Source organism: Lagenorhynchus albirostris, chromosome 13, assembly GCF_949774975.1.
Source record: "Lagenorhynchus albirostris chromosome 13, mLagAlb1.1, whole genome shotgun sequence".
Taxonomy (NCBI): Eukaryota; Metazoa; Chordata; class Mammalia; order Artiodactyla; family Delphinidae; genus Lagenorhynchus; species Lagenorhynchus albirostris.
Genome location: NC_083107.1, coordinates 54,106,800 through 54,132,613, shown reverse-complemented (window position 1 = coordinate 54,132,613; position 25,814 = coordinate 54,106,800). Strand labels below are relative to the sequence as shown.

The following is a 25,814-nucleotide window of genomic DNA, read 5'->3' as shown; positions in this document are numbered from 1 at the left end:
TATGCTTTGATGAACATCTTTGTGTATGTTGATCAAGTTGCTTAATCTCTCTGTGTCTGTTTCCTCATGTATAAGATGAAAATAAAATACACCTACCTTAAAAAAAAAAAGATTACCAAAGGTACATAAAGTAAAATAACAAATCTCTCCACATCATTCAGAATCTCTCCTCAAAGCCACAATTTTCATATCTTTTACATTTCTTCTGTAATTTACTTCTGTATTTCTGAATAATGTGCTTATGGGCTGTTTCCAGACTTTGAATATTATACAGTATCTGTTGAATTTCTGATAATAGTAGAAAAGTATTTACTTCCCCATCTCTCTCAAACTCCCACATCTAGTAATATCATTGCTATTATCATGTTGGGCTGAATGCTATTATCATGTTGGGCTGAATCAGTATTCAGTGTTAGTTTATTTTATTATAAGTGTCTAAATCATTTTTGCTGGTGTGCCAAGTGCAAAACTGTGATTATATTTCCTTTCTCAAGTAACTTTTTCCTGAAGTTTAAAACTCTTTGTTTTTTATTTGCCTAGTTTTTATATGTACCTTAGTTTTTACATGCATTAGTTATCTATTGCTACATAATAAATTACCTCAAAACTTATCAGCTTTTAAAACAACAGTCATTATCTCACCCAGTTTCTGAGGGTCTGGACTCTGAGAGCACCTTAGTTGGGTGGTTCTGCTTAAGAATTTTCATAAAGTTGTAGTCAAGATGTCATCTGGGACTAAAGTTATTTCTCGCCTCGACTGAACTGGAGAATCAGTTTCCAGGCTCCTCAACATGATTGCTGGCAAGAGGCATCAGTTTCTTGCTGGCTGTTGGCCAGAGGCTTTAGTTCTTTGCCATGTGGACCTCTCAACAAGGCTGCATACAGCATGGCAGCTTGCTTCCTCCAGAGTGAGAGATCAAAAGTGAGAGGTTACCTGAGACAGAGGCTACAGTCTTTTATAACCTAATTTTGGAAGCGACATGCCATCACTTCTGCCATATGCTGTTGGTCAAAAAGAGCAGTGCAGTGTGTGAGGGACTACAGATGGGTGTGAATACCAGGAGGTGGGGCTCATTTGGGACCATCCCTTTTTAAAAATTTTTATTTTATATTGGAGTATAGTTGATTTACAATGTTGTGTTAGTTTCAGGTGTACAGCGAAGTGATTCAGTTGTACATATACATACATCCATTCTTTTTCAGATTCTTTTCCCACATAGGTTATTATAGAATATTGAGTAGAGGTACCTGTGCTATATAGGAGGTCCTTGTTGATTATCTATTTTAAATATAGTAGTGTGTTTATGTTAATCCCAAACTCCTAATTTATCCCTCCTGTCACCTTTCCCCTTTGGTAACAATAAGTTTGTTTTTGAAAACTGTGAATCTGTTTCTGTTTTGTAAATAAGTTCATTTGTATCATTTTTTTAGATTCCACATATAAATGATAGCATATGATATTTGTCTTTGTCTGACTTACTTCACTTAGTATGATAATCTCCAGGTCCATCCATGTTACTGCAAATGGCATTATTTCATTCTTTTTTTATGGCTGAGTAATAGTCCATTGTGTGTGTGTGTATATATATATATATATATATATATATATACACACACCATATCTTCTTTATCCATTCCTCTGTTGATGGACATTTAGGTTTCTTCCATGTCTTGGCATGAACATCATAAATAGTGTTGCATGAACATCAGGTTGCATGTATCTTTCCAAATTATGGTTTTCTCCAGATATATGCCCAGGAGTGGGATTGCTAGACTGTATGGTAGCTCTATTTTAGTTTGTTAAGGAACCTCCATACTGTTCTCCATAGTGGTTGTACCAATTTATATTCCCACCAAGGTGTAGGACGGTTCCCTATTCTCCACACCCTCTCCAGCACTTATTGTTTGCAGACTTTCTGATGATGGCCATTCTGACCAGAGTGAGGTGATATCTCATTGTAGTTTTGGTTTGCATTTCTCTAATAATTACTGATGTTGAGCATCTTTTTATGTGCTTTTGGCAATCTGTATGTCTTCTTTGGTGAAATATCTATTTAGGTCTTCTGCCCATTTTTTGATTGGGTTTGTTTGGTTTTTTTTTGATACTGAGCTATTTGTATATTTTGGAGATTTATTCCTTGTCCGTCACATCATTTGCAAATATTTTCTCCCATTCTGAGAGTTGCCTTTGTATTTTCTTTAAAGTTTACTTTGCTGTGCAAAAGCTTTTAAGTTTACTTAGTTCCCATTTGTTATTTTCATTACTCTAGGAGGTGGATCTAGAAGTGTTTTGCCTATGTTTCCCTCTAAGAGTTTTATAGTATCTGGCCTTACATTTAGGTCTTTAATCCATTTTTAGTTTATTTTTGGTGTGGTGTTAGAGAATGTTTTAATTTCCTTCTTTTATATATAGCTGTCCAGTTTTCCCAGCACCACTTACTGAAGAGACTGTCTTTTCTTCATTGTATGTTCTTGCCTCCTTTGTTGTAGATTAATTGACCATAGGTGCGTGCGTTTGTTTCTGGACTTTCTATCCTGTTCCATTGATCTATATTTCTATAGGAGCCTTATTCCTCCAGCTCTTTTTTTCTTTCTCAGGATTGCTTTGGCTATTCGGGGTCTTTTTTGTTTCCATACAAATTTTAATTTTTTTTGTTCTAGTTCTGTGAAAAATGCCATTGGTAATTTGATAGGGATTATATTGAGTCTGTAGATTGCCCTGGGTAGTAAAGTCATTTTGACAGTATTGATTCTTCTAGTCCAAGAACATGGTATAATCTCTCCATCTGTTTGTGTCATCTTCAATTTCTTTCATCAGCATCTTACACTTTTCAGAGTACAGGCCTTTTGCCTTCTTAGGTAGGTTTATTCCTAAGTATTTTATTCTTCTTGATGTGATGGTAAATGGGATTGTTTCTTTAATTTCTCTTTCTGATATTTCGTTGTTAGTGTATAGAAATGCAACAGATTTCTGTGTATTAATTTTGTATTCTGCAACTTTACTGAATTCATTGATGAGCTCTAGTAGTTTTCTGGTAGCATCTTTAGGATTTTCTACATGTAGTATCATGTCATCTGCAAACAGTGACAGTTTTACTTCTTCTTTTCCAGTTTGGATTCCTTTTATTTCTTTTTCTTCTCTGATTGTCATGGCTAGGACTTCCAGAACTATGTTGAATAACAGTGGTGAGAGTGGACATCCTAGTCTAGTTCCTGATCTTAGAGGAAATGCTTTCAGCTTTTTACAGTTGAGTACGATGTTAGCTGTGGGTTTGTCATGTATGACCTTTATTATGTTGAGGTAGTTTCCCTCTATGCCCACTTTCTGGAGAGTTTTTATCATAAATGGGTGTTGATTTTTATCAAAAGCTTTTTCTGCCTCTATTAAGATGATCATATGGTTTTTATTCTTCAATTTGTTAATTTGGTGTATCACACTGACCAATTTGTGGGTGTTGAAAAATCATTGCATCCCTGGGTTAAATCCTACTTTCATGATCATGGTGTATGAGTCTTTTAATGTATTGTTGGATTTGGTTTGCAAGTATTTTGTTGCAGATTTTTGTATCTATGTTCATCAGTGATATTGGCCTGTAATTTTCTTTTTTGTGTGGTCTGGTTTTGGTATCAGGGTGATGGTGGCCTTGTAGAATGAGTTTAGGAGTTTTCCTTCCTCTGCAATTTTTGGAAGAGTTTCAGAAGGATAGTTAACTCTCCTGTAAATGTTTGATAGAATTTGCCTGTGAAGCCATCTGGTCCTGGACTTCTGTTTGTTGGTAGTTTTTTAAATCACAGTTTCAATTTTAGTACTTGTGATTGGTCTGTTCCTATTTTCTATTTCTTCCTGGTTCAGTCTTGGAAGATTGTACCTTTCTAAGAATTTGTCCAATTTCTTCTAGGTTGTCCATTTTATTGGCATATAGTTGCTTGTGGTAGTCTCGTATGATCCTTTGTGGTGTCAGTTGTAACTTCTCCTTTTTCATTTCTTATTTTCTTGATTTGAGCCCTCTTCCTTTTTTTCTTGATAAGTCTGGCTAAAGGTTTATCAATTTGTTTATCTTTTCAAAGAACCAGCTTTTAGTTTTATTGATCTTTTTTATTGTTTTCATCTCTATTTCATTTATTTCTGCTCTGACCTTTATGATTTCTTTCCTTCTACTGACTATGGGTTTTGTTTGTTCTTCTTTCTTTAGTTGCTTTAGGTATAAGGTTAGGTTGTTTGAGAGTTTTCTTGTTCCTGAGGTAAGATTGTATTGCTATAAACTTCCCTCTTAGAACTGCTTTTGCTGCGTCCCATAGATTTTGGTTTTTGTTTGTTTCTTTGTTTTAATTTTATTAATTTTTTACACAGCAGGTCGTTATAAGTCATCAGTTTTATACACAACAGTGTATACATGTCAATCCCAATCGCCCAATTCATCACACCACCACCACCACCACCCGCCGCTTCCCCCCCTTCGTGTCCATACATTTGTTCTCTACTTCTGTGTCTCAATTTCTGCTCTGCAAACCAGTTCGTCTGTACCATTTTCTAGGTTCCACATATATGTGTTAATATACGATATTTGTTTTTCTCCTTCTGACTTGCTTCACTCTGTATGACAGTCTCTAGATGCATCCACGTCTCTACAAATGACCCAATTCCTTTCTTTTTTATGGCTGAGTAATATTCCATTGTATATATGTACCACATCTTCTCTATCCATTCATCTGTCGATGGGCATTTAGGTAGCTTCCATGACCTGGCTATTGTAAATAGTGCTGTAGTGAACATTGGGGTGCATATGTCTTTTTGAATTATGGTTTTCTTTGGTTATATGCCCAGTAGTGGGATTGCTGGATCATATGGTAATTCTATTTTTAGTTTTTTAAGGAACCTCCATACTGTTCTCCATAGTGGCTGTATCAATTTACATTCCTATCAACAGTGCAGGAGGGTTCCCTTTTCTCCACACCCTCTCCAGCATTTGTTGTTTGTAGATTTTCTGATGATACCCATTCTAACTGATGTGAGGTGATACCTCAATTTAGTTTTGATTTGCATTTCTCTAACAATTAGTGATGTTGAGCAGCTTTTCTTGTGCCTCTTGGCCATCTGTATGTCTTCTTTGGAGAAATGTCTATTTAGGTCTTCTGCCCATTTTTGGATTGGGTTGTTTGTTTTTTTAATATTGAGCTGCATGAGCTGTTTATATGTTTTGGAGATTAATCCTTTGTCCATAGATTTGTTTGCAAATATTTTCTCCCGTTCTGAGGGTTGTCTTTTCATCTTGTTTATGGTTTCCTTTGCTGTGCAAAAGCTTTTAAGTTTCATTAGGTCCCATTTGTTTATTTTTGGTTTTATTTCCATTACTCTAGGAGGTGTATGAAAAAAGATCTTGCTGTGATTTATGTCAAAGAGTGTTCTTACTATGCTTTTCTCTAAGAGTTTTATAGTGCCTGGTCTTACATTTAGGTCTCTAATCCATGTTGAGTTTATTTTTTGTATGGTGTTAGGGTGTGTTCTAATTTCATTCTTTTACATGGAGCTGTCCAGTTTTCCCAGCACCACTTGTTTAAGAGACTGTCTTTTCTCCACTGTATATCCTTGCCTCCTTTGTCATAGATTAGTTGACCATAGGTGCGTGGGTTTATCTCTGGGCTTTCTATCCTGTTCCACTGATCTATAATTCTGTTTTTGTGCCAGTACCATACTGCCTTGATTACTGTAGCTTTGTAGTATAGTCTGAAGTCAGGGAGTCTGATTCCTCCAGCTGTTTTTTCCCCTCAAGACTGCTTTGGCTATTCGGGGTCCTTTGTGTCTCCATACAAATTTTGAGATTTTTTGTTCTAGCTCTGTAAAAAATGCCATTGGTAATTTGATAGGGATTGCATTGAATCTGTAGATTGCTTTGGGTAGTATAGTCATTTTTCACAGTATTGATTCTTCCAATCCAAGAACATGGTATATCTCTCCATCTGTTTGTATCATCTTTAATTTCTTTCATCAGTGTCTTATAGTTTTCTGCATACAGGTCTTTTGTCTCCCTAGGTAGGTTTATTCCTAGGTATTTTATTCTTTTTGTTGCAGTGGTAAATGGGAGTGTTTCCTTAATTTCTCTTTCAGATTTTTCATCATTAGTGTATAGGGATTTGCAAGAGATGCAAGAGATTTCTGTGCATTAATTTTGTATCCTGCAACTTTACCAAATTCATTGATTAGCTCCAGTAGTTTTCTGGTGGCATCTTTAGGATTCTCTATTTATAGTATCATGTCATCTGCAAACAGTGACAGTTTTACTTCTTCTTTTCCAGTTTGGATTCCTTTTATTTCTTTTTCTTCTCTGATTGCCATGGCTAGGACTTCCATAACTATGTTGAATAATAGTGGTGAGAGTGGACATCCTTGTCTTGTTCCTGATCTTAGGGGAAGTGCTTTCAGTTTTTCACCATTGAGAATGAAGTTTGCTGTGGGTTTGTCATATATGGCCTTTATTATGTTGAGGTAGGTTCCTTCTATGCCCACTTTCTGGAGAGTTTTTATCATAAATGGGTGTGAAATTTTGTCAAAAGCTTTTTCTGCATCTATTGAGATAATCATATGGTTTTTATTCAGTTTGTTAATATGGTTTATCACATTGATTTGTGTATATTGAAGAATCCTTGCATCCCTGGGATAAATCCCACTTGATCATGGTGTATGATCCTTTTAATGTGTTGTTGGATTCTGTTTGCTAGTATTTTGTTGAGGATTTTTACATCTATATTCATCAGTTATATTGGTCTATAATTTTCTTTTTTTGTAGTAGCTTTGTCTGGTTTTGGTATCAGGGTGATGGTGGCCTCATAGAATGAGTTCGGGGGTTTTCCTTCTTCTGCAATTTTTTTGGAAGAGTTTGAGAAGGATGGGTGTTAGCTCTTCTCTAAATGTTTGATAGAATTCACCTGTGAAGCCATCTGGTCCTGCATTTTGTTTGTTGGAAGATTTTTTTTCTATAGCTTTTTAATATGATTTTTTAAATTAATTAATTTATTTTTGGCTGCGTTGGGTCTTCCTTACTGCGTGCGTGCTTTCTCTAGTTGCGGCGAGTGGGGGCTACTCTTCATTGCCATGCGCGGGCTTCTCATTGCGGTGGATTCTCTTGTTATGGAGCATGGGCTCTAGTCACGCGAGCTTCAGTAGTTGTGGCTCGCGGGCTCTAGAGCGCAGGCTCAGTAGTTGTGGCGCCTGGGCTCCGTTGCTCCGTGGCATGTGGGAACTTCCTACACCAGGGCTCGAACCCGGTCCCCTGCATCGGCAGGTGGATTCTTAACCACTGCACCACCAGGGAAGCCCTTGTTTGAAGCATTTTAATCACAGTTTCAATTTCATTACTTGTGATTGGTCTGTTCATATTTTCTATTTCTTCCTCGTTCAGTCTTTGAAGGTTATACCTTTCTAAGAATTTGTCCATTTCTTCCAGGTTGTCCATTTTATTAGCATAGAGTTGCTTGTAGTAGTCTCTTAGGATGCTTTGTATTTCTGTGGTGTCTGTTGTAACTTCTTTTTCGTTTCTAATTTTATTGATTTGAGTCCTCGCCCTCTTTTTCTTGGTGAGTCTGGCTAATTGTTTATCCATTTTGTTTATCTTCTCAAAGAACCAGCTTTTAGTTTTATTGACCTTTGCTGTTGTTTTGTTTCTATTTCATTTATTTCTGCTCTGATCTTGATGATTTCTTTCCTTCTGCTAACTTTGGGTTTTGTTTTTTCTTCTTTCTCTAGTTCCTTTAGGTGTAACTTTAGATTGTTTATTTGAGATTTTTCTTGTTTCTTGAGATAGGCTTGTATGGCTGTAAACTTCCCCTTTAGAACTGCTTTTGCTGCATCTCATAGGTTTTGGATTGTCGTGTTTTCATTGTCATTTGTTTCTAGGTATTTTTTGATTTCCTCTTTGATTTCTTCAGTGATCTCTTGGTTATTTAGTAACATATTGTTTAGCCTCCATGTGTTTGTGTTTTTTACGTTTTTTTCCCTTTAATTGATTTCTAATCTCATAGCATTGTAGTCAGAAAAGATGCTTGATATGATTTCTACTGTCTTAAATTTACTGAGGCTTGATTTGTGACCCAGGATGTGCTCTATCCTGGAGAATATTCCGTGCGCACTTGAGAAGAAAGTGTAATCTGCTGTTTTTGGATGGAATGTCCTATAAATATCAATTAAATCTATTTGGTCTATTGTGTCATTTAAAGCTTCTGTTTCCTTATTTATTTTCATTTTGGATGATCTGTCCATTGGTGTAAGTGAGGTTTTAAAGTTCCCCACTATTATTGTGTTACTGTCGTTTTCCTGTTTTACAGCTGTTAGCAGTTGCCTTATGTATTGAGGTGCTCCTGTGTTGGGTGCATATATATTTATAATTGTTATATCTTCTTTTTTGGATTGATTCCTTGATCATTATGTAGTATCCTTTCTTGTCTCTTGTAACATTCTTTATTTTAAAGTCTATTTTATCTGATATGAGTATTGCTACTCCAGCTTTCTTTTGATTTCCATTTGCATGGAATATCTTTTTCCATCCCCTCACTTTCAGTCTGTATGTGTCCCTAGGCCTGAAGTGGGTCTCTTGTAGACAGCATATAGATGGGTCTTGTTTTATCCATTCAGCAAGCCTGTGTCTTTTGGCTGAAGCATTTAATCCATTCACGTTTAAGGTAATTATCGATATGTGTGTTCCTATGACTATTTTCTTAACTGTTTTGGGTTTGTTTTTGTAGGTCCTTTTCTTCTCTTCTGTTTCCCACTTAGAGAAGTTCCTTTAGCATTTGTTGTAGAGCTGGTTTGGTCGTGCTGAATTCTCTTAGCTTTTGCTTGTTTGTAAAGCTTCTGATTTCTCCGGTCAATGAATGAGATGCTTTCTGGGTAGAGTAATCTTGGGTGTAGGTTCTTCCCTTTCATCACTTTAAGTATATCATGCCACTCCCTTCTGGCTTGTAGAGTGTCTGCTGAGAAATAAGCTGTTAACCTTATGGGAGTTCCCTTGTGTGTTATTTGTCGTTTTTCCCTTGCTGCTTTCATTAATTTTTCTTTGTCTTTAATTTTTGTCAGTTTGATTAATATGTGTCTTGGCATGTTCCTCCTTGGGTTTATCCTGTATGGGACTCTCTGTGCTTCCTGGACTTGGGTGGCTATTTCCTTTCCCATGTTAGGGAAGTTTTCTGCTATTATCTCTTCAAATATCTTTTCAGGCCCTTTCTCTCTTCTCTTTCTAGGACCCCTATAATGTGAATGTTGGTGCATTTAATGTTGTCCCAGAGATTTCTTAGACTGTCCTCTTTTCTTTTCATACTTTTTTCTTTTTTCTGTTCTGCAGCAGTGATTTCCACCCATCTGTCTTCCAGCTCACTTATTCGTTCTTCTGCCTCATTTATTCTGCTATGATTCCTTATAGTGTATTTTTCATTCCAGTTATTGTATTGTTCATCTCTGTTCTTTAAATCTTTTATCTCTTTGTTAAACATTTCATGTATCTTCTTGGTTTGTGCCTCCATTCTTTTTCCAAGATCTCGGATCATCTTTACTATGGTTACTCTGAATTCTTTTTCAGGAAGATTGCCTATCTCCAATTCACTTGTTGTTCTCCTGGAGTTTAATCTTGTTCATTCATCTGGAACATATTTCTCTACTGTCTCATTTTGTCTAACTTTCTGTGTTTATGGCCTCTGTTCCTCAGGCTGCAGGATTGTAGCTTCTCTTGCTTCTGGTGTCTGCCCCCAAGTGGGTGAGGTTGGTCCAGGGGCTTATGCAGGCTTCCTGGTGGGAGGGACTGGTGCCTGCCCACTGGTGGTTGGAGCTGGGTCTTGTCCCTCTGGTGGGTAGGGCCATGTTAAAGGGTGTGTTCAGAGATGGCTGTGAGATCAGGATGACTTTAGGTAGCCTGTCTGCTGATGGGTGGTGCTGGGTTCCCATCCTGTTGGTTGTTTGGCCTAAGGTGTCCCAGCACTGGAGCCTGCAGGCTGTTGGGTGGGGCCAGGTCTCAGTGCCAAAGTGATGACCTGCAGGAGAGCTCACGCCAATGAATATTCGCTGGGGCCTCTGCCACCAATGTTTTTGCCCCCACAGTGAGCCACAGCTGACCTCCGCCTCCCCAGGAAATCCTCCAGGACCTTCCAGCAGGTCTGGCCCAGGCTCCTATGGAGTCACTGCTTTGCCCTGGATCCCAGTGTACGTGAAAACTTGTGTGCGCCCTCCAAGAGTGGAGTCTCTGTTTCCCCCAGTCCTGTGGAGCTCCTGCACTCAAGCCCCACTGGCCTTCAAAGCCAAATGCTCTTGGGGCTCCTCCTCCTGAAGCCAGACACCCCCAGGCTGGGGAGCCTGACATGGGGCTCAGAACTCTCATTCCTGTGGGAGAACCTCTGAGATATAATTATTTTCCAGTTTGTGGGTCACCCACCCAGCGGGTGTGGGATTTGATTATATTGTGAAAGTGCCCCTCCTACCATCTTCTTCTTTGTCTTTGTATGTAGAATATCTTTTTTGGTAGGTTTGAGTCTTTTTTTGTTGATGGTTGTTCAGCAGTTAGTTGTGATTTTGATGTTTTCATGGGAAGAGGTGAGCTCAAGTCCTTCTTTTCTGCCATCTTGTCTCTGCCTCTCACTGTTGGACCAAAAGAAGATAAAAAGTCACTTCCAGGGTGAGACCTCAGGGGAAGAGGGAACTATCAGTATATCTCAGTGTCCTGGTGCAGCATTCCACTGGTGGGACTTGAAATTTAATTGGTTTTCCAGTTGGGGAACCATCCTTGAAGCTGGCTCCCCATGTACCTATTGCTAATTTTTTCCACAATCCCCAACAGATGGTCAATGCACATCTTCATGTGGTCAATTGTATCAAATCATCTGAAAGTACCCCTCTCCAGCCAGAGTCCTCCCATCTTTGAACCTTCTGTGTAGTCTGTACTGGTTATTCCTGGGGGCAGCTGCATAGCTACTGTCCCTCCCCAACATCTTGGGGACTCCCTTTGCATCTTTCTTGTGTTGGAGCTTCAGTTTCCTGGATCCTGTGTCTTCCGTTTTCTTGATTTACTCACTTATCTTTGCGGAGCACATTCTTTTATAGTTTCCTGGGAAAGTATACATGGGTAGTAAACTTTTTGAGACCTTGCATATCTAAAATGTCTTTATTTTACCCTCACTCTGGATTGAAAGTTTATCTAGGTATGGAATTCTAGGTTGGAACAAGTCACTTAACCTCTCTTTGACCCTAGTTTCTGTGTGAGTCTGGATTATTTCCTTTGGGAGTGACAGAAAACTCAATTCAAACTGACTTAGACACTGTCTTGAATAGTTGTTATCCCCTACACTATTATACTTTGCCTATATTCCTCTTGTGATGTGTGTCATGAGATATCCTTTGTATTATTCATTTCACATGGTCAGGCTACAGTCTCTAGTATACGTCCATGAGGTTACATGCATTCTGTTCATTTATTTTCTTTTTTTAAAATTAATTTATTTAATTATTTTTGGCTGTGTTGGGTCTTCGTTGCTGTGCGTAGGCTTCATCCAGCTGTAGCAAGCAGGGGCTACTCCCTGCCACAGTGTGCGGACCTCTCATCACAGCGGACTCCCTTATTGCAGAGCATGGGCTCTAGGCGCACAGGCTTCAGTAGTTGTGGCACATGGGCTCAGTAGTTGTGGCTTGCAGGCTCTAGAGCGCAGGCTCAGTAGTTGTGGCGCACGGGCTTAGTTGCTCCATGGCATGTGGGATCCACCCTGACCAGGGCTTGAACCTGTGTCCCCTGCATTGGCAGGCAGACTCTCAACCACTGTGCCACCAGGGAAGTCCCTGTTCATTTTTTTTCTTTTTTTAAGCTTTTTTTTTTTTAATTTATTTTTGGCTGTGTTGGGTCTTCGTTGCTGCACACAGGTTTTCTCTAGTTGTGGCAGGTGGGGGCTACTCTTTGTTGTGGTGCGTGGGCTTCTCATTGCGGTGGCTTGTTGCAGACCACAGGCTCTAGGTGTGCGGGCTTCAGTAGTTGTGGCACGCAGGCTCAGTAGTTGTGGCTCGCGGGCTCTAGAGCGCAGGCTCAGTAGTTGTGGCGCACGGGCTTAGTTGCTCCGCGGCATGTGGGATCCTCACGGACCAGGGCTTAAACTTGTGTCCCCTGTATTGGCAGGCAGACTCTCAACCACTGTGCCACCAGGGAAGTCCCTGTTTATTTATTTTCATGCAAATGCATTTGTTTATGCTGCCACCACCTGCATGTTTGTAAGTTTCCATACAGATACACAAAGTGTGCTGCATTTTTCCTCCTCTTCTGTCTCTTTTTATTCTTCACATTGATATTGCACTCACTCATGCCACAGGTTTTGGTAATATATATAAGGTCATTTTGTTTTCCTGTGATAATACTGAACTTATTACTTGTAGTTTTGCGTCTGTGGCTTTAATATATTATTCTAAGGCATTGTCTCAGCAGTTTTGTCCTATGAATTACATGGACCTTCTTCCATTATTCTCTTTAAAATTTTTTCTTAATATCATACCTAATGACATCTCAATTTATCCAGACCTTTCTCTCTTGTTTTCTGTGCTCTCATTTGATTGTCAAGTTTCTAGGCATGGTCTTCTGATCCTCTTGACATATGTTTCCTCTCTTTTCAAGGGATAATCATTCTGTGTAAACTATTAAATACAGAATGGATAAACAACAAGGTTTTACTGTATAGCTGAGGAACTATATTCAATATCCTGTAATAAACCATAATGGAAAAGGTAAAAAATAAAGCTTGCAGAAAAAATTTTTTTTAAAGGGTTAATCATTCTAGTATTCCTAGAGTGTGGCCCAGAAAACTTTGTCACTGACTAGTCTTTCACTTCCCAGAGCTCACTTTCTCACCCTAAACCTGAATCTCTAGGTGGTAGAAAAGTGGGAAGGAAGCTATCTAGACCTCTACATTTTTACTTTTCCAGTTTCCCATAGTCTAAGATCTGGTTGTCAGAAGGTGCTTTCCAGGGTCCCTTAAAGGATAGCAAACACTAGGCACACATCTTCCACACACATCTTATCAATCGTGGTGCCTTTTTCTGCTGAGCCTGAAGATGACATCTGATCCACAGCATTCTAGGAAAGTGCTGGCGGTTGAGATACAACAATCTGTTTGTCATTTCTGACCCTAGTAATGTCATTTATCTCCACACAGATTAGCAGAAGTCACCCAAAATCCATGGGTTGATAGGTGCACAGGTATAGCATACCCTTTAGATCAACAGAGAGCTAATTTCACATAGAATAATCATTTAAGGGGGCAGTTAATTAAGAAATAATGTTGATGACAGTATTAACATTCTCACTAAGACATGATTGAAAAATACCCAGATGAAAGAATTTTACATATGAAATGAATTATTTTATTTTTTATCACCTAATATTAGAATAATTACATTTTGAAAACAATATTTAGACATTTTGTGTAAATTCATGGTCATGGAACCATTGAGCTTGAAGTTAATGAACTAATTTTATACTTAGCTAATACCATATTTAGTGTGAGTTAAAAAGTACTTATATTGATCTAGGAAAAATTATAATAGTAAATATAATTTTAAGTATTTTAACTTTTATTTCATAATTTGAAACTATTAAGGTCTTCTACCTCAGTTGAGTATAAAAGCCAGGATCCATTTAAATATCTAAGTCAGCATCTAAGTCAATAAGTCAGTATCTTAAATAATATTCATATTTTATATTCAGTTAGTTCACTTTTAGGAATCTCATTTAAGGAATAATTGAATTGTTACAATGATGTTTGTCAAAGGGCTGTTTATTGTTGTGAAAAGGACAGCATATCCTTTGGAACACTTTAGTAGCAAGAGACCCCTCCCCACTGACTGTAAGTTTCCCTTGTTTAGCCAAGGATAAAAAAGGTTTTGGAAGTGGCCGTACAGAGCAGGAACAGATGCATCCTATCTTCATGCAGCTTTGCTTGGCCCACAGAGTTTCTGCCAGAGACGTAGAACTGCTGGTGACACTGTCTAAAAAAGGTTGAGGCTTGCAGATGCTGAAATTCATCTTATTTGGGGTTTATATTACAGACCTTCCTCGACTTACAATGGGGTTACATCCCAGTAAGCCTATCATAAGTTGAAAATACCGTCAGTCGAAAATGCATTTAATACATCTAACCTAACCTACATCATAGCTTAGCCTAACCTACCTTAAATGTGCTCAAAACACTTATATTAGCTTACAGTTGAGCAAAGTTATCTAACACAAAGCCTATTTTATAATAAGGTGTTGAATATCTCATGTAACTTATTGAATACTGTATTGAAAGTGAAAAACAGAATGGCTGTGTGCATACAGAATGGTTGTAAGTGTATTGGTTGTTTACCCTCGTGATCGAGGGGCTGACTGGGAGCTGCAGCCCACCATCATGAGAGAGTATATTAGTGCATATCATTAGCCCCGGAAAAGGTCAAAATTTAAAATTCAAAGTGTAGTTTCTACTGAGTCTCTATCAATTTCACATCATCATAAAGTCAAAAAATCATAAGTGGAACTGTGCTAAGTTGGGGACTGTCTATTTTATGATATTTTATATATATATAGTGTATATAATACTACTTTATTTCTGTGCTTCATGCTTCTACCTGTTAACAGACATGAGGCTTTCAGGAACTAACTTCTGCATCAGTGAAGCTACATCTTTACCGGGCAGCGTCAGTGCTCAGGTAGCCTGAGCACCCCTCTGTTTCCAGCTGTGTCCCAGAAGGATGGATGGACTTTGGAGGCCTCTCACTAAAGCTAAAGAGTTACTCCTGTGGGGATTCCTAAAAAAGTGGTTAGAGAATGTGTTGTTTGTGTGATTTTGGAAGTGGTACAATTTCCAGTAGTGAAATGGTTCAAAATAGAACCTTCAAAGTGACATGTAGCAGAAGTAAAGTGAAGGAAAAAGTCTCTTGAGGAGGCAAAGGGGACTGAGAGGTCGGGGTCTTAGGTGGGTTGCCCGTGCCCATGTGGGTGTGAAGTTAACAAGACTAATGACAGTAGCTGAGAGGGAGAGGGAGACTGTAAGCCAGAAGAGATGGCACCCATGAGGGTAGACTGATACAAGCCTCTAAGATTCTTGCCAGAGAAGAGAAGTAGAGTAATTGTTTACTCTACTGCTGTGATTGAAGTAATAGAAGGGAAGATGGGATTCATTTTGATAGTCTTTAAATGAACTTGTACTGTGTCAGTGCTTCTTGGACTAGGAAACCCGGGGGTCTGTGGATGCATTCTCAGAGCACAACAGTTTACTAGTGAATTTTTAAAATCTGGATCATTATTTTAATGGTAATCTAAAAGTTGACTTCAGTGCCCAGAGTTGAGTTTATTTGGAATTCCACCAAGTAGTCTTATACATTTAAGTGAAATTATAATAAAAATAATTTAAATCAACACTATGGGATCATGAGAACTTGAGAAAATTGGCTAGATATTATCTAAGATTCCTTCCAATTCTAAAATATAGTAATTCTGTATACTTTCTTGTACATAGAATACATTAATTTTTAGGTATTATAGTCCTCATTTATTTAAAACTTTAAAAATATTCTACATGTACACATTCGGTAAGGGATAATTAGAAGATCTTTATTTTCTTAAAAAAATGAATCACCTACAAAGTTATCACCTGGAAACATTCACTGTTAACATGTGATGTCTCTCTGGATTCATTTTTGTATTTTTTTCTCTCTCTCTGTATCTATGCATATTATATATGTATGTGCATCTCAAAGAAGTAGGAAAAGAAGCTTTTTAACTGAAAACAGGGTCATGCATAATCTATTATGCATGTCTTACCATGTCAGTATGTATATTCCTACATCATCATTCCTGTTAGCTGCATGTTATTCCATTATACGGATTGCCGTTATTAATATAGCCAATCAGTTCCCTATTTGGGACATTTAGATTGTTTCTAGTTTTTCACTCTGATATAACACCTACCAATAAATATCCTTCAATAATATATATTTTTAGTACTATTCCAATTATTTATATATCTCATTACCAAAAAAAGTCATTCAATTTGATCATAGCCCAGATATAATCTGGAGTCATTTATTTATGATTATCTTTTTTTTTTTGGTAAATATTATAGCTTTCTTGGCTTAAAAAAACACATGTATAATAAAATAATCTGTGTTTTTGGTAGAGTCCACAGTTTTCCAAACTGCTTTCTTTGGATCCTGAATGTTTCTTTCGGTAGAGCTTTCCCCTCTGCTTCTCTTTTGTCTATTTTCTTGTAAGAGATTGTTTGTTTAAAAAAAATAGTTTTAAGAAAACAAACACAATGATTTAAACCACTGAGCCAGTCCCTGGTTAAGATGTGAAGTTAAATTTCATGATTAGTGGCAGAGATGGGATATCCTATATGCCATCCTATATATCCTTACTCCTAAAAAGAAATTTAGAATAAATACATCTCCTAGAAATAAAACAAACCCAAAAAAGTACTCTAACCTGGTATCTGGATTGCTTACTTGGAACATATTTTCAACATGTCCTTTATTTGTATGTTATCTTTTTTTATTTCCACTTCAACAAATTGGAATTAAAACATGTTAGAAGACACTAATCATCAGCTTAACCAGTAATTAGCATTGATGAGTAGAGAGAAAATTTAAGACAGCTGCCAAGTTGACCACTAAAATGAGGTTTGATTTGCTAGTATTTGTCATCTGCGGGACTTTATAATTATAATAATAGCAGTGTAGTTGCACTCTGATGGAAAGTTGACAGTTAACTTTTTCTACTCATCAAACTTAGGAATAATTCTGAAAGTTTCTAGTTTCTAGTTTCCAGGTAATTTATCATTCAAGTGATTAAAAGCTATTTTGGGCCACAATTATGAACAATAATAAAATTTTACATGTGGATGACATTAACACAGTATTTCTTTCTTTTTGAATTTCCAGGGAAAGACTACTATTATTCTAAGGTGTCTTGACAGGTAAGTGTTAGGTTAACCTCTAGACTACATTTGCTTTTTCTTGTTGTGTAGGGCAAGTTAGAATCTAAAAGACATATGGAAAGAGAATAATTTTGAGGCTGAAACAAAATATTTTAATTCTTAGTGAATCCTTATTATGGCTTTTACAATCTCCTTTAAAGATAAAACCAACAACAAGCAAAAAGAAATTGTACAGGATTAGTATTGGATTTCCTTATTTGGGGGGAGAAATTAACATAATTACTCAGTCTACCATAGTACTTGCTTATTTTGGCTCTGCTACTCTGATATTTAAACTTTTTAGTTCTATCTAGTTCATGACTGAACATTAATTACAATCTTCGAATTGCTCATGGGTATACTTTTTTTTAATTTATCTATTTTTATTTTTGGCTGCATTGGGTCTTCGTTGCTGCGCGTGGGCTTTCTCTAGTTGCGAGCGAGGGCTGCTCTTCTTTGCGGTGTGTGGGCTTCTCATCGCAGTGGCTTCTCTTGTTGTGGAGCACGGCCTCTAGGCATGTGGGCTTCAGCGGTTGTGTGGCTCTCGGGCTCTAGAGCTCAGGCTCGATAGTTGTGGCGCACGGGCTTAGTTGCTCCGCAGTATGTGGGATCTTCCCAGACCAGGGCTTGAACCCGTGTCCCTTGCATTGGCAGACGGATTCTTAACCACTGCGCCACCAGGGAAGCCCTCTCATGGGTTTACTTTTGAAGCACATTATTGGTCTTTAAACTGTGCATGTTACCATTTGTTTTATATACTTCCTAATCTTCTGTACCATAGAAGCATGCCACCAGATTAAGATTTAGGATTATGATTGGTAGGTGTTGCAGGAAGTTGATAAGGAAAGTCTTGTTCGTTTGTAGCTCTCATTAGCTAAATGATGCCTACGTTTGAACCGTGATTTCAGATTGAGAATTGTATAAAAGTCTTTCATTGATGTTGCCGTTAAATTGATAGTCATTAGGTTCCCAGCTCCCCACATCAAGGCTGAGCACAAACCTGCTGTCAGTGCTTCCCACATGGCCTGCATGCAGAGAGCTTGTGCCCTAACATGGCCACCAACACTGCCAGCACCTTCTCTACTCCCCCAACAGTGTTGCTAGGCGCTGCCACTACATGCAGGTGCCATTATGCTCTGCAGTTGCTACTAAAGATGGTATTTTGAAGGCTTATTTAATTTTTGTATAAATTCTTAATCATATTTATCTCAATGTGTTATACAAGGTGTAACTTCTCTACTAAACAAAGTTTTTAAGAGGAAGCAAAAATAAATCAGGTAAGATGATAGCGTAAGAAAATAATTCCACCCATGATGGTAATACTACCTGTCTTTTATTGTGCAGGGATGAGCCAGCAAAACCAACCTTAGCCTTGGAATATACATATGGAAGGAGAGCAAAAGGACATAACATAGTGAGTGTCTTTTTGGTGATGCTGCGCTACACATACATGGAGAAGTGAGGATACTGACGTTGTATTTTATATTTTCCATCTTACCTACAATCATTGCACATATCCAGCTGTACACTTCATAGCTATGTACTTTTTAACTCAAATGCAACTCAGCACATATGAAGCCAACCTAACTGTGGGGAAATATTTTGGCCTTCTCATTTGTTATGTCTTAAAATGCTTGAATTGGATTCCTTTGTAACTTTATTGTACAGTTTTTTGGCATATTTTCTTCTTTCAAATGAGAATAACATCATGAGTTATCTTCTGTCTCCAAAAAATCTGCTAAAAATATGAATTTGACCTGTGGAATATTTATGAAAAAATACTGGTCAAAATCCAGATTATTAGCATTTTTACAAATACATCTTGAAGTTGGTAATGCTATTTGAGACCACAGGCCCTAATTGGCTATAATCCTGTTTTCACTGTGTTAGTGTATCTACAGAGGAAAATTAGACATTGTTCAGGGTACAGGGAGAACTTATAGTGTATGTTAGAGGAATAAAAATTCCTAAATGGAATTCTCTTTTGGAGTTCTCATATGAAAAAGAGGTCTTTTAAAAATAAAATTAGATGTACGGAAGAACAATCTAGATTACAGTAGAAGGTCCCATATCTCCCATAACAGAGGCAAATTTTTATAGATTGATCCAGTCCAAGTGTTTGATTATTAGACAGTGTATATAAACAGTTAAAATGGGCTGTTGCTGCTTCCTGGATTCACCAATGCCAAGCTGGTTATTAAAACTGTGAAATTAAAAAGAGGAAAGAAAAAAAGTAATATATTGAGATGGGGGAGGACTTTATTTTTGTGACTCACATGAATTTTGCATGAGTGATAAGCCTAGAAATGGAATTATCCTTTTCATGGGAAACTCTGAGACAACTTTCATAAGCTTAACTTTTAAGAGCTCTAAAAACTTTTCTTCATCCAGTTGTGAATCAAGGGAGATTTTCCAATGCAAACTTATTTCCCCCACAAACATTAATGATTCAAATAGCAACTGCAAAACAATTTTAATGGTTGAGATAACTTGTCAAAAATGCAAAATATATATATTCATCTAAAACTGCTTTAATGACCACCTGCCTCTTCCAAGTTCATGGTATTAGACACATAAAAACTCATGTGATTCTTTTTCACCTATTCGTTTCTGTTAAACTTTGTGCTATCAAGTTGGGCTTTTCCATATTCATTCAAAGATGGGCTTCACATCTTTCTCAGATTTAATGTCTCCTAAAACTTCTAAGTGGAAGAGCTTTATCAGCTCCTCACACAATCTTGGTGTCCTGAAGTTTCCTTAGTATCTGGCCAGAGGCAGAGATGCCATCAGCTAGCTGGTGGTGTAGGAGAGCTGTCATGGAATAGATGGTCTTATTTCCAAGCTACCCAGCCCTTTGGCTGCCCAGCCCTTTCAATCCCCTAGTGTTGGAGTCCTCTAAAAAGGGAAACAATTGTTGAGTCTCTCCTTGTTCCCCCACCTACCGCTTGTATGGCCAGTGCCAACCGGTTACATTCCCCAGGGAAGTCAGGCACAGACCAGCTGCTTATATACTATTGCCCAGGAAATCCCAGTCTGCAGCCCGGACTGCCACCTGTTCTTCCCGTTTCCTCATGTCTTGTCTGTGTGTCTGATTTATTTTGTGAGCTTCTGCCTCCCTCAATCAGGATGTTTTCCTGTTCAACTGTTTTATTTCTATCTAAAATTATAATTGTTTTCAAAAAGATAATTCCAAATGTGTTCAATTTGTTAATTTTATTTCTAATTTGAGTGAGTGTCTGCTACATGTGATATTTACAGAATTGGGGCACAGTTTAATGTCTTCTATTAGGTTAGGGTAGAATTAGGGCATTTAGTACACATGTACATTCTTAATGTTTCATTTTTGTTCTTTGGAATAGAGGTTTTGGTGCATTTTGAGGGATGGAATAGAGAAAGGAAAAAATTTCCTTTCCTTAACTTTCAAAAAATTGCCAAGAAATGGTCTTGAGGACTATAATATCTTGTATCCATAATTATTACTGGCTGGTACTAATGAAATATAAGAACTATTTAAAATGTAAAAACATCAAAGAACATTAATTTGAAAAAACCCTGTTTTTTCAGCCAAAAGATATTGCTCATTTTTGGGAACTAGGTGGAGGAACCTCTTTACTGGATTTAATCAGCATACCAATCACAAGTGACACCTTACGGTAAGTGTGGCCAGCTCCAGGAACAGTTGTTAGTAAGTATCCAGTGGAGACCACAGGATGAATATGAGTAGGCTTTTGTGAACCAGAATTTGCAGGGACGGTTTTATGTTGCCTACAGTTCACTTCCTTTCTATGTGCTTAAACTGTAATGCTGTCAGAGATTTTAAAAGAACCAAGGTTCTGGCCTGTGCTGAAGTGAAATAGTTGGCATTCCAACTAGTAACATATTTTGCAAGCCTGCAAACAAACAAAATACGTCAAATAACACTTGGGCAATGAATTCACTTGGCAAAAATAAATTTGAAAACAATTATTTCTAACACCCATCCAAGCGTGAGCTAATTCAGCCCTGAGTTTTTCCTGCAGCTGGACATTATGTCTACTTTGAATTTAATGCTAATTAATACCACTGAAGCTTCATCCAGGGGAAGTCTATGAGTCAGAGGAGGAAGAAAGTCTCTATTTGCTGACCTAAAAGAAACAGAACCTGAGGGAAAACCTCACTCTTTGGTGGTGTTTTCCTAACAATGACTCCCACACGTGGCCACATCAGATGTGGAAAACTGTCATCTTAGCCAAGGAAAACAAAATTTTTAAATCTGAAATATCTTACTCCTGTCAGAGTTTAACACAAACGGTTGCTGCTGCCTGGACCAAATACAAAGGGCTTGACAATTATTTGTTAAATTTCAGCCATTAAGATCTTTAGAGTATGGAATTATTTCTTGTTAACAGGATAATTGTTTTTCTATAACTAGCCGGTAATGTTGGCTTTATTTGTCCAGTGATTTTTTTTCTTTTAAAGAAATATGATTTACTGTCTTTTACTTATTACAAACGTAATATATGCTCATATGGAAAACCTGGAAAAATACTGAAAGGTACATAGAAAGTAAAAGCATCCTCAATCACATGAAAAAGAACTATCAACATACTGAGGTATTTCTTTCAGTGTTTTCAGTGTTCATAAATATACTTTGTACAGGTATGGGATATTGTATGTATATAGATTTAGATCTTGCTTTTTATAACCACCGTTTTCCCCGGACATTACTTTTCAGAATCATGGGATTTTACAGCTGTATAGTTTTCATTTGTCCTCCTTTAACAGAGACAAATAATCGAAGCTGCCTGGGAATTCGGGCAGCTCACGGTGGTGTGGTTGTGAAGAGATGGCGCGGACGGGGAGGAGCTGAAGGACCCAGAGCTGCCAGCCAGCCTGGCCTGAGGCTGGCAGGACTGCAAAGGCCGGGAGCAGCTCTTACCTGGCCCTGACTTGCACTTCACCTTGCCATATTACCTTACTTCCCTTCTCTAGACCTCACGGGCTTGTAGAAATTCTGGTTTCTGCAGGAAGCCAAACCTCTCCAGTTTCTTTAATGCCTCACTTTGTGAGTCCTTGGTCTTCTTTGCCTGGAACCCCAGGGCAGCTTGAGCCTGCTTTAGGAGAGAAGAGGGGTCAGGGTTATGATGAACAGAGGGCAGGGGCGCCATAGGCCTGGGTCCAGAGTAGCTTGCTGAGTGATGGAAGAATTCATGGAAAGCATTTCACTCCTCATGTAGCTGCAAATCTCAGAGTGTTTTGTGGCTGGAATTAATTTGACATATAATTTCCTTATGTTGGACGAAGCCCAGCGACCTCAGCAGCCGTACCAGTGCTCTTAGATACTGTTTATCTTTAAGATGCCTGTTCATAGAATAATTATAGATGCACTGAACATTTCCACAGACCTTAGATAATTTGTAACAGAGCATTTCCTGTGGTCCACTTCCCTGTTTTAAAAGGTCGTGTTTTAAAAAAAATGTTTTTAGCTGTCATTTGCTATGAAGGTAAAAGTAACACAGATATTTCCAGTGCACTGGAAACATAAATCTTAATCTCAGAAAAAAGTTGAATAATCCATTTCTCCTTTGCTTAAAACAAAGTTATTTTCATTTGGAAAAAATGATAAATTTTATGTTATATATATTTTACCACAGTTAAAAAAAGTTCAACCATAGTCCTCTCTTTTTTAAACATTAACCATACTAAAACTCTGAAAATATAGTATCCTCACTTATGTATATTCTGTTACAATTAAGCAAAACTGGTTCTGAGCTTATTAAAATGACATAGATGTAGTTGGCTAGAGAATTTAATGGCTCAATAATTTTATAGAAAATCTTGCTAATTAATGTCTAAAAAGACTACTTTCTGGATTTAGACCTATAGTATAGAATTTAGCCACTGTTCTGCTTTAATTACACAACACAGCTGATCTGCTCAAACTAAGCAAAATAACTTGACTATATTATAACTAGCATGTATTATAATTCCTTGCTATATCTACTAGCAGAATGTTTGCCCTGTTGATCAAAAACGTATCGGCCCATGATTATGGTTCTACATACTTATTATGACCATTTTCTGAAATACTCCTATATTTGTTTGTTCGTTTTTTATTGTAAAATATCATAACATAAAATTCACAGTTTTAGCCATTTTTAAATGTACAGTTTAGTAGCATTAAGTATATTCACGTTGTTGTGCAGCCATCACCACCATCCATCTCCAGAACATTTCATCTGCCCAAACTGAAACTGTACCCAATAAATAATAACTCCCTACTTCTCCCTTCTCCAACCCCTGGCAACCACCATTCTAGTTTCTGTCTCTATGATTTGACTACTCTAGGTACCTTATGTAAATGAAATCATATAATACTTGTCCTTTTGAGTCTAGCTTATTTCACTTAGCATAATGTCTTTAAGATGCATCCATGTTGTAGCATGTATCAGAATTCCCTTCCTTTTTAAGGCTGAATAATAGTTCATTGTATGTATATACCATGTTTTGTTCATCTCTTAACCCACTGATGGGCATCTGGGTCATTTCCCCCCTTTGGCAATTGTTAGTAATGCTGCTATGGACATTGGTATACAAATATCTATTTGAGTCCCTGATTTCAAAACACCCAGAAGTGGAATTGCAGGATCCTCTAATTTTTTGAGGAACCACTGTACTGCTTTCCACAGTGTCTGCTGTACTATTTTATATTCCCACTGGCAATGCATCAGGGTTCCAATTTCTCTATATCCTTACCAACGCTCGTTATTTTCTGGGGGGTTTTGTTTATTTTTACTTTTATTTGTCATAGCTATCCTAATGGATGTGAAGTGGTATCTCATTGTGGTTTTGATTTGGGTTTCTCTAATGATTAGTGATATTGGGCCTCTTTTCATATGTTTATTGGCCATATGTATACCTTTAAATAGAGAAATGTGTATTTGAGTTCTTTGCCCTTTTTAAATTGGGTTGTTATTGCTGAGGTTAGATTTACATGAACATGAACACACATGCATGTGGTCACAGTGGTGGTGTGTGTGGTGGCCAGGGGTGTGCTTTCAGAGAGGCAGCAAGGTACAGCAGAAAGGCACGTGGCTCTGGATGTAAATACCAGCTCTACAATTTACTAGTTATATGAATCTGTGCCTCAGATTTCTAATCCATATAATGGCCGTCATAACATCTTCTAGGAAGTGTTGTTGTTAAGAGTAAATAAGGTAGGTAGTCCTCCTAGCAAGGACCATCAGTAAATCTGTTTTCTTCTCCTTCACCAGGTTGTTGCATTGTTGCTGCTGCTGTGATTATTATTTTTGCTTCCCTTCTTTGGAGCACACAGCAAAAGTGGATCTAAATATGGCATTGTTGGACCCAATTACTTGCCGATTATTTGAACTGGATTATTACTAGTTCAAACAAAAACTTCAGTTGTGACACTTAAATATCACTAGGGAAAAGCACTAGAATAAATAAGGCTATAATTTTGGCATTTTTTTCTTAGGACATTGCTGGGTTTTTTTTCTTAAACTATAGTGTTATTTTTAGAAAATAAATTTCGGTATAGTATGGCTTCAAATAGTAATTATTTTGACTCTTTTTTTTTTTTGAAACATGTTTTTATTTCTTTAGGACATTTTCTATTGTTCTTGTTTTGGACCTTTCCAAACCTAATGACCTTTGGCCCACCATGGAAAATCTGTTGCAAGCCACAAAACTTCATGTAGATAAAGTGATGATGAAACTGGGGAAGAAAAATGCTAAAGCAGTTTCTGAAATGAGACAGAAGATATGGAGCAATATGCAGAAGGACCATCCAGTGAGTTACTGTTGGGATTATCCCTAGAATTCTTAGCCCCATAAACAGTTAAAGATAACATCACAAACAACTTCTTTAGATTTTTATGCATGAGTTGAAATTCACTTCATGTAGATGAACCTGTTCACTGGAAAATTATAGCAATTTAATAAAACCTCAGTAAGGGCAAAACAAGGAAAAAGATTTCATATGTCTTCTTGTTACACATCTACTGTGATCGTTATGGCATATTACACCAATCAAAAGGAATAGAGTTTTAAAGCAGTAGTTTGATACTGATTTTATAATCTCTGTAAAATGAAGATAAAAAACCAGGTTGTACAAATGTCACCTGGCAAAGGCTAGATAAGACTACAATTTTAAGCAAGGAATAGAATTTTAACAGCCTTTACCGTCACTATACTTTACATTCATTTAGTGTCTGTCACATAATCAATATCTTTTTATCATCTGATAATTAATTAAACTATAAACTTGCAATATGATAACACAAGTAAGTCCTTTATATACAATCATGAATGTCATCTTCTAGAAAACCAAGAGCAGTATTTTATATTGCCCAGAGTTTATGTGAGTGCGTTTTACAAAGGTAATATCAGAACAAAACTGATAGTTTATGGTTCCCATGTATAAATGTTATTGTAACAAACAGTTAATATGAAATAATAAAAAAAAAACAGGAAGGTGACATATTTAAGAAAATAAAAGGATACAACATGAAGAATAAATATCATAGTTTAGGGAATTGTCATTTCTAGTTTTATGCTTGAGAAATGTATTATAGTTTAAGAAATTCAATATTGAAACAACCTTTATGTCAAGCAAACAATGTCAACATTATGGGAAGATTCAAAATGATATAAGTGGAAATTGATGAATACATAGTAATAAACAATTATAATGAATCAATGAAATATGTTAACAGGATTGTGAATTAATTGACCCATTTCCAATTCCTCTGGTCATAATTGGAAGTAAATACGATATTTTTCAGGTAAGCTCTTCCACTTCTAGTTGAGCTTGTTGTACTTGCATGCCTAGGCTTTATAGGAGAGGAACA

General features: G+C 37.2%; 1 protein-coding gene across 2 annotated transcripts in view; it reads left to right on the top strand.

Annotated features, from left to right (window-relative positions):
- DYNC2LI1 (dynein cytoplasmic 2 light intermediate chain 1) overlaps positions 1 to 25,814 on the top strand; it is a 44,870-nt gene that overhangs the window by 5,154 nt on the left and 13,902 nt on the right. For both annotated transcript variants that reach the window (XM_060168562.1, XM_060168561.1), the window contains exons 3-7: positions 16,928 to 16,962; positions 18,307 to 18,376; positions 20,527 to 20,615; positions 24,568 to 24,754; positions 25,680 to 25,748. In XM_060168562.1, coding sequence (XP_060024545.1) covers positions 16,928 to 16,962; positions 18,307 to 18,376; positions 20,527 to 20,615; positions 24,568 to 24,754; positions 25,680 to 25,748 — 450 coding nt within the window. The remainder of the gene's footprint in view (positions 1 to 16,927; positions 16,963 to 18,306; positions 18,377 to 20,526; positions 20,616 to 24,567; positions 24,755 to 25,679; positions 25,749 to 25,814) is intronic.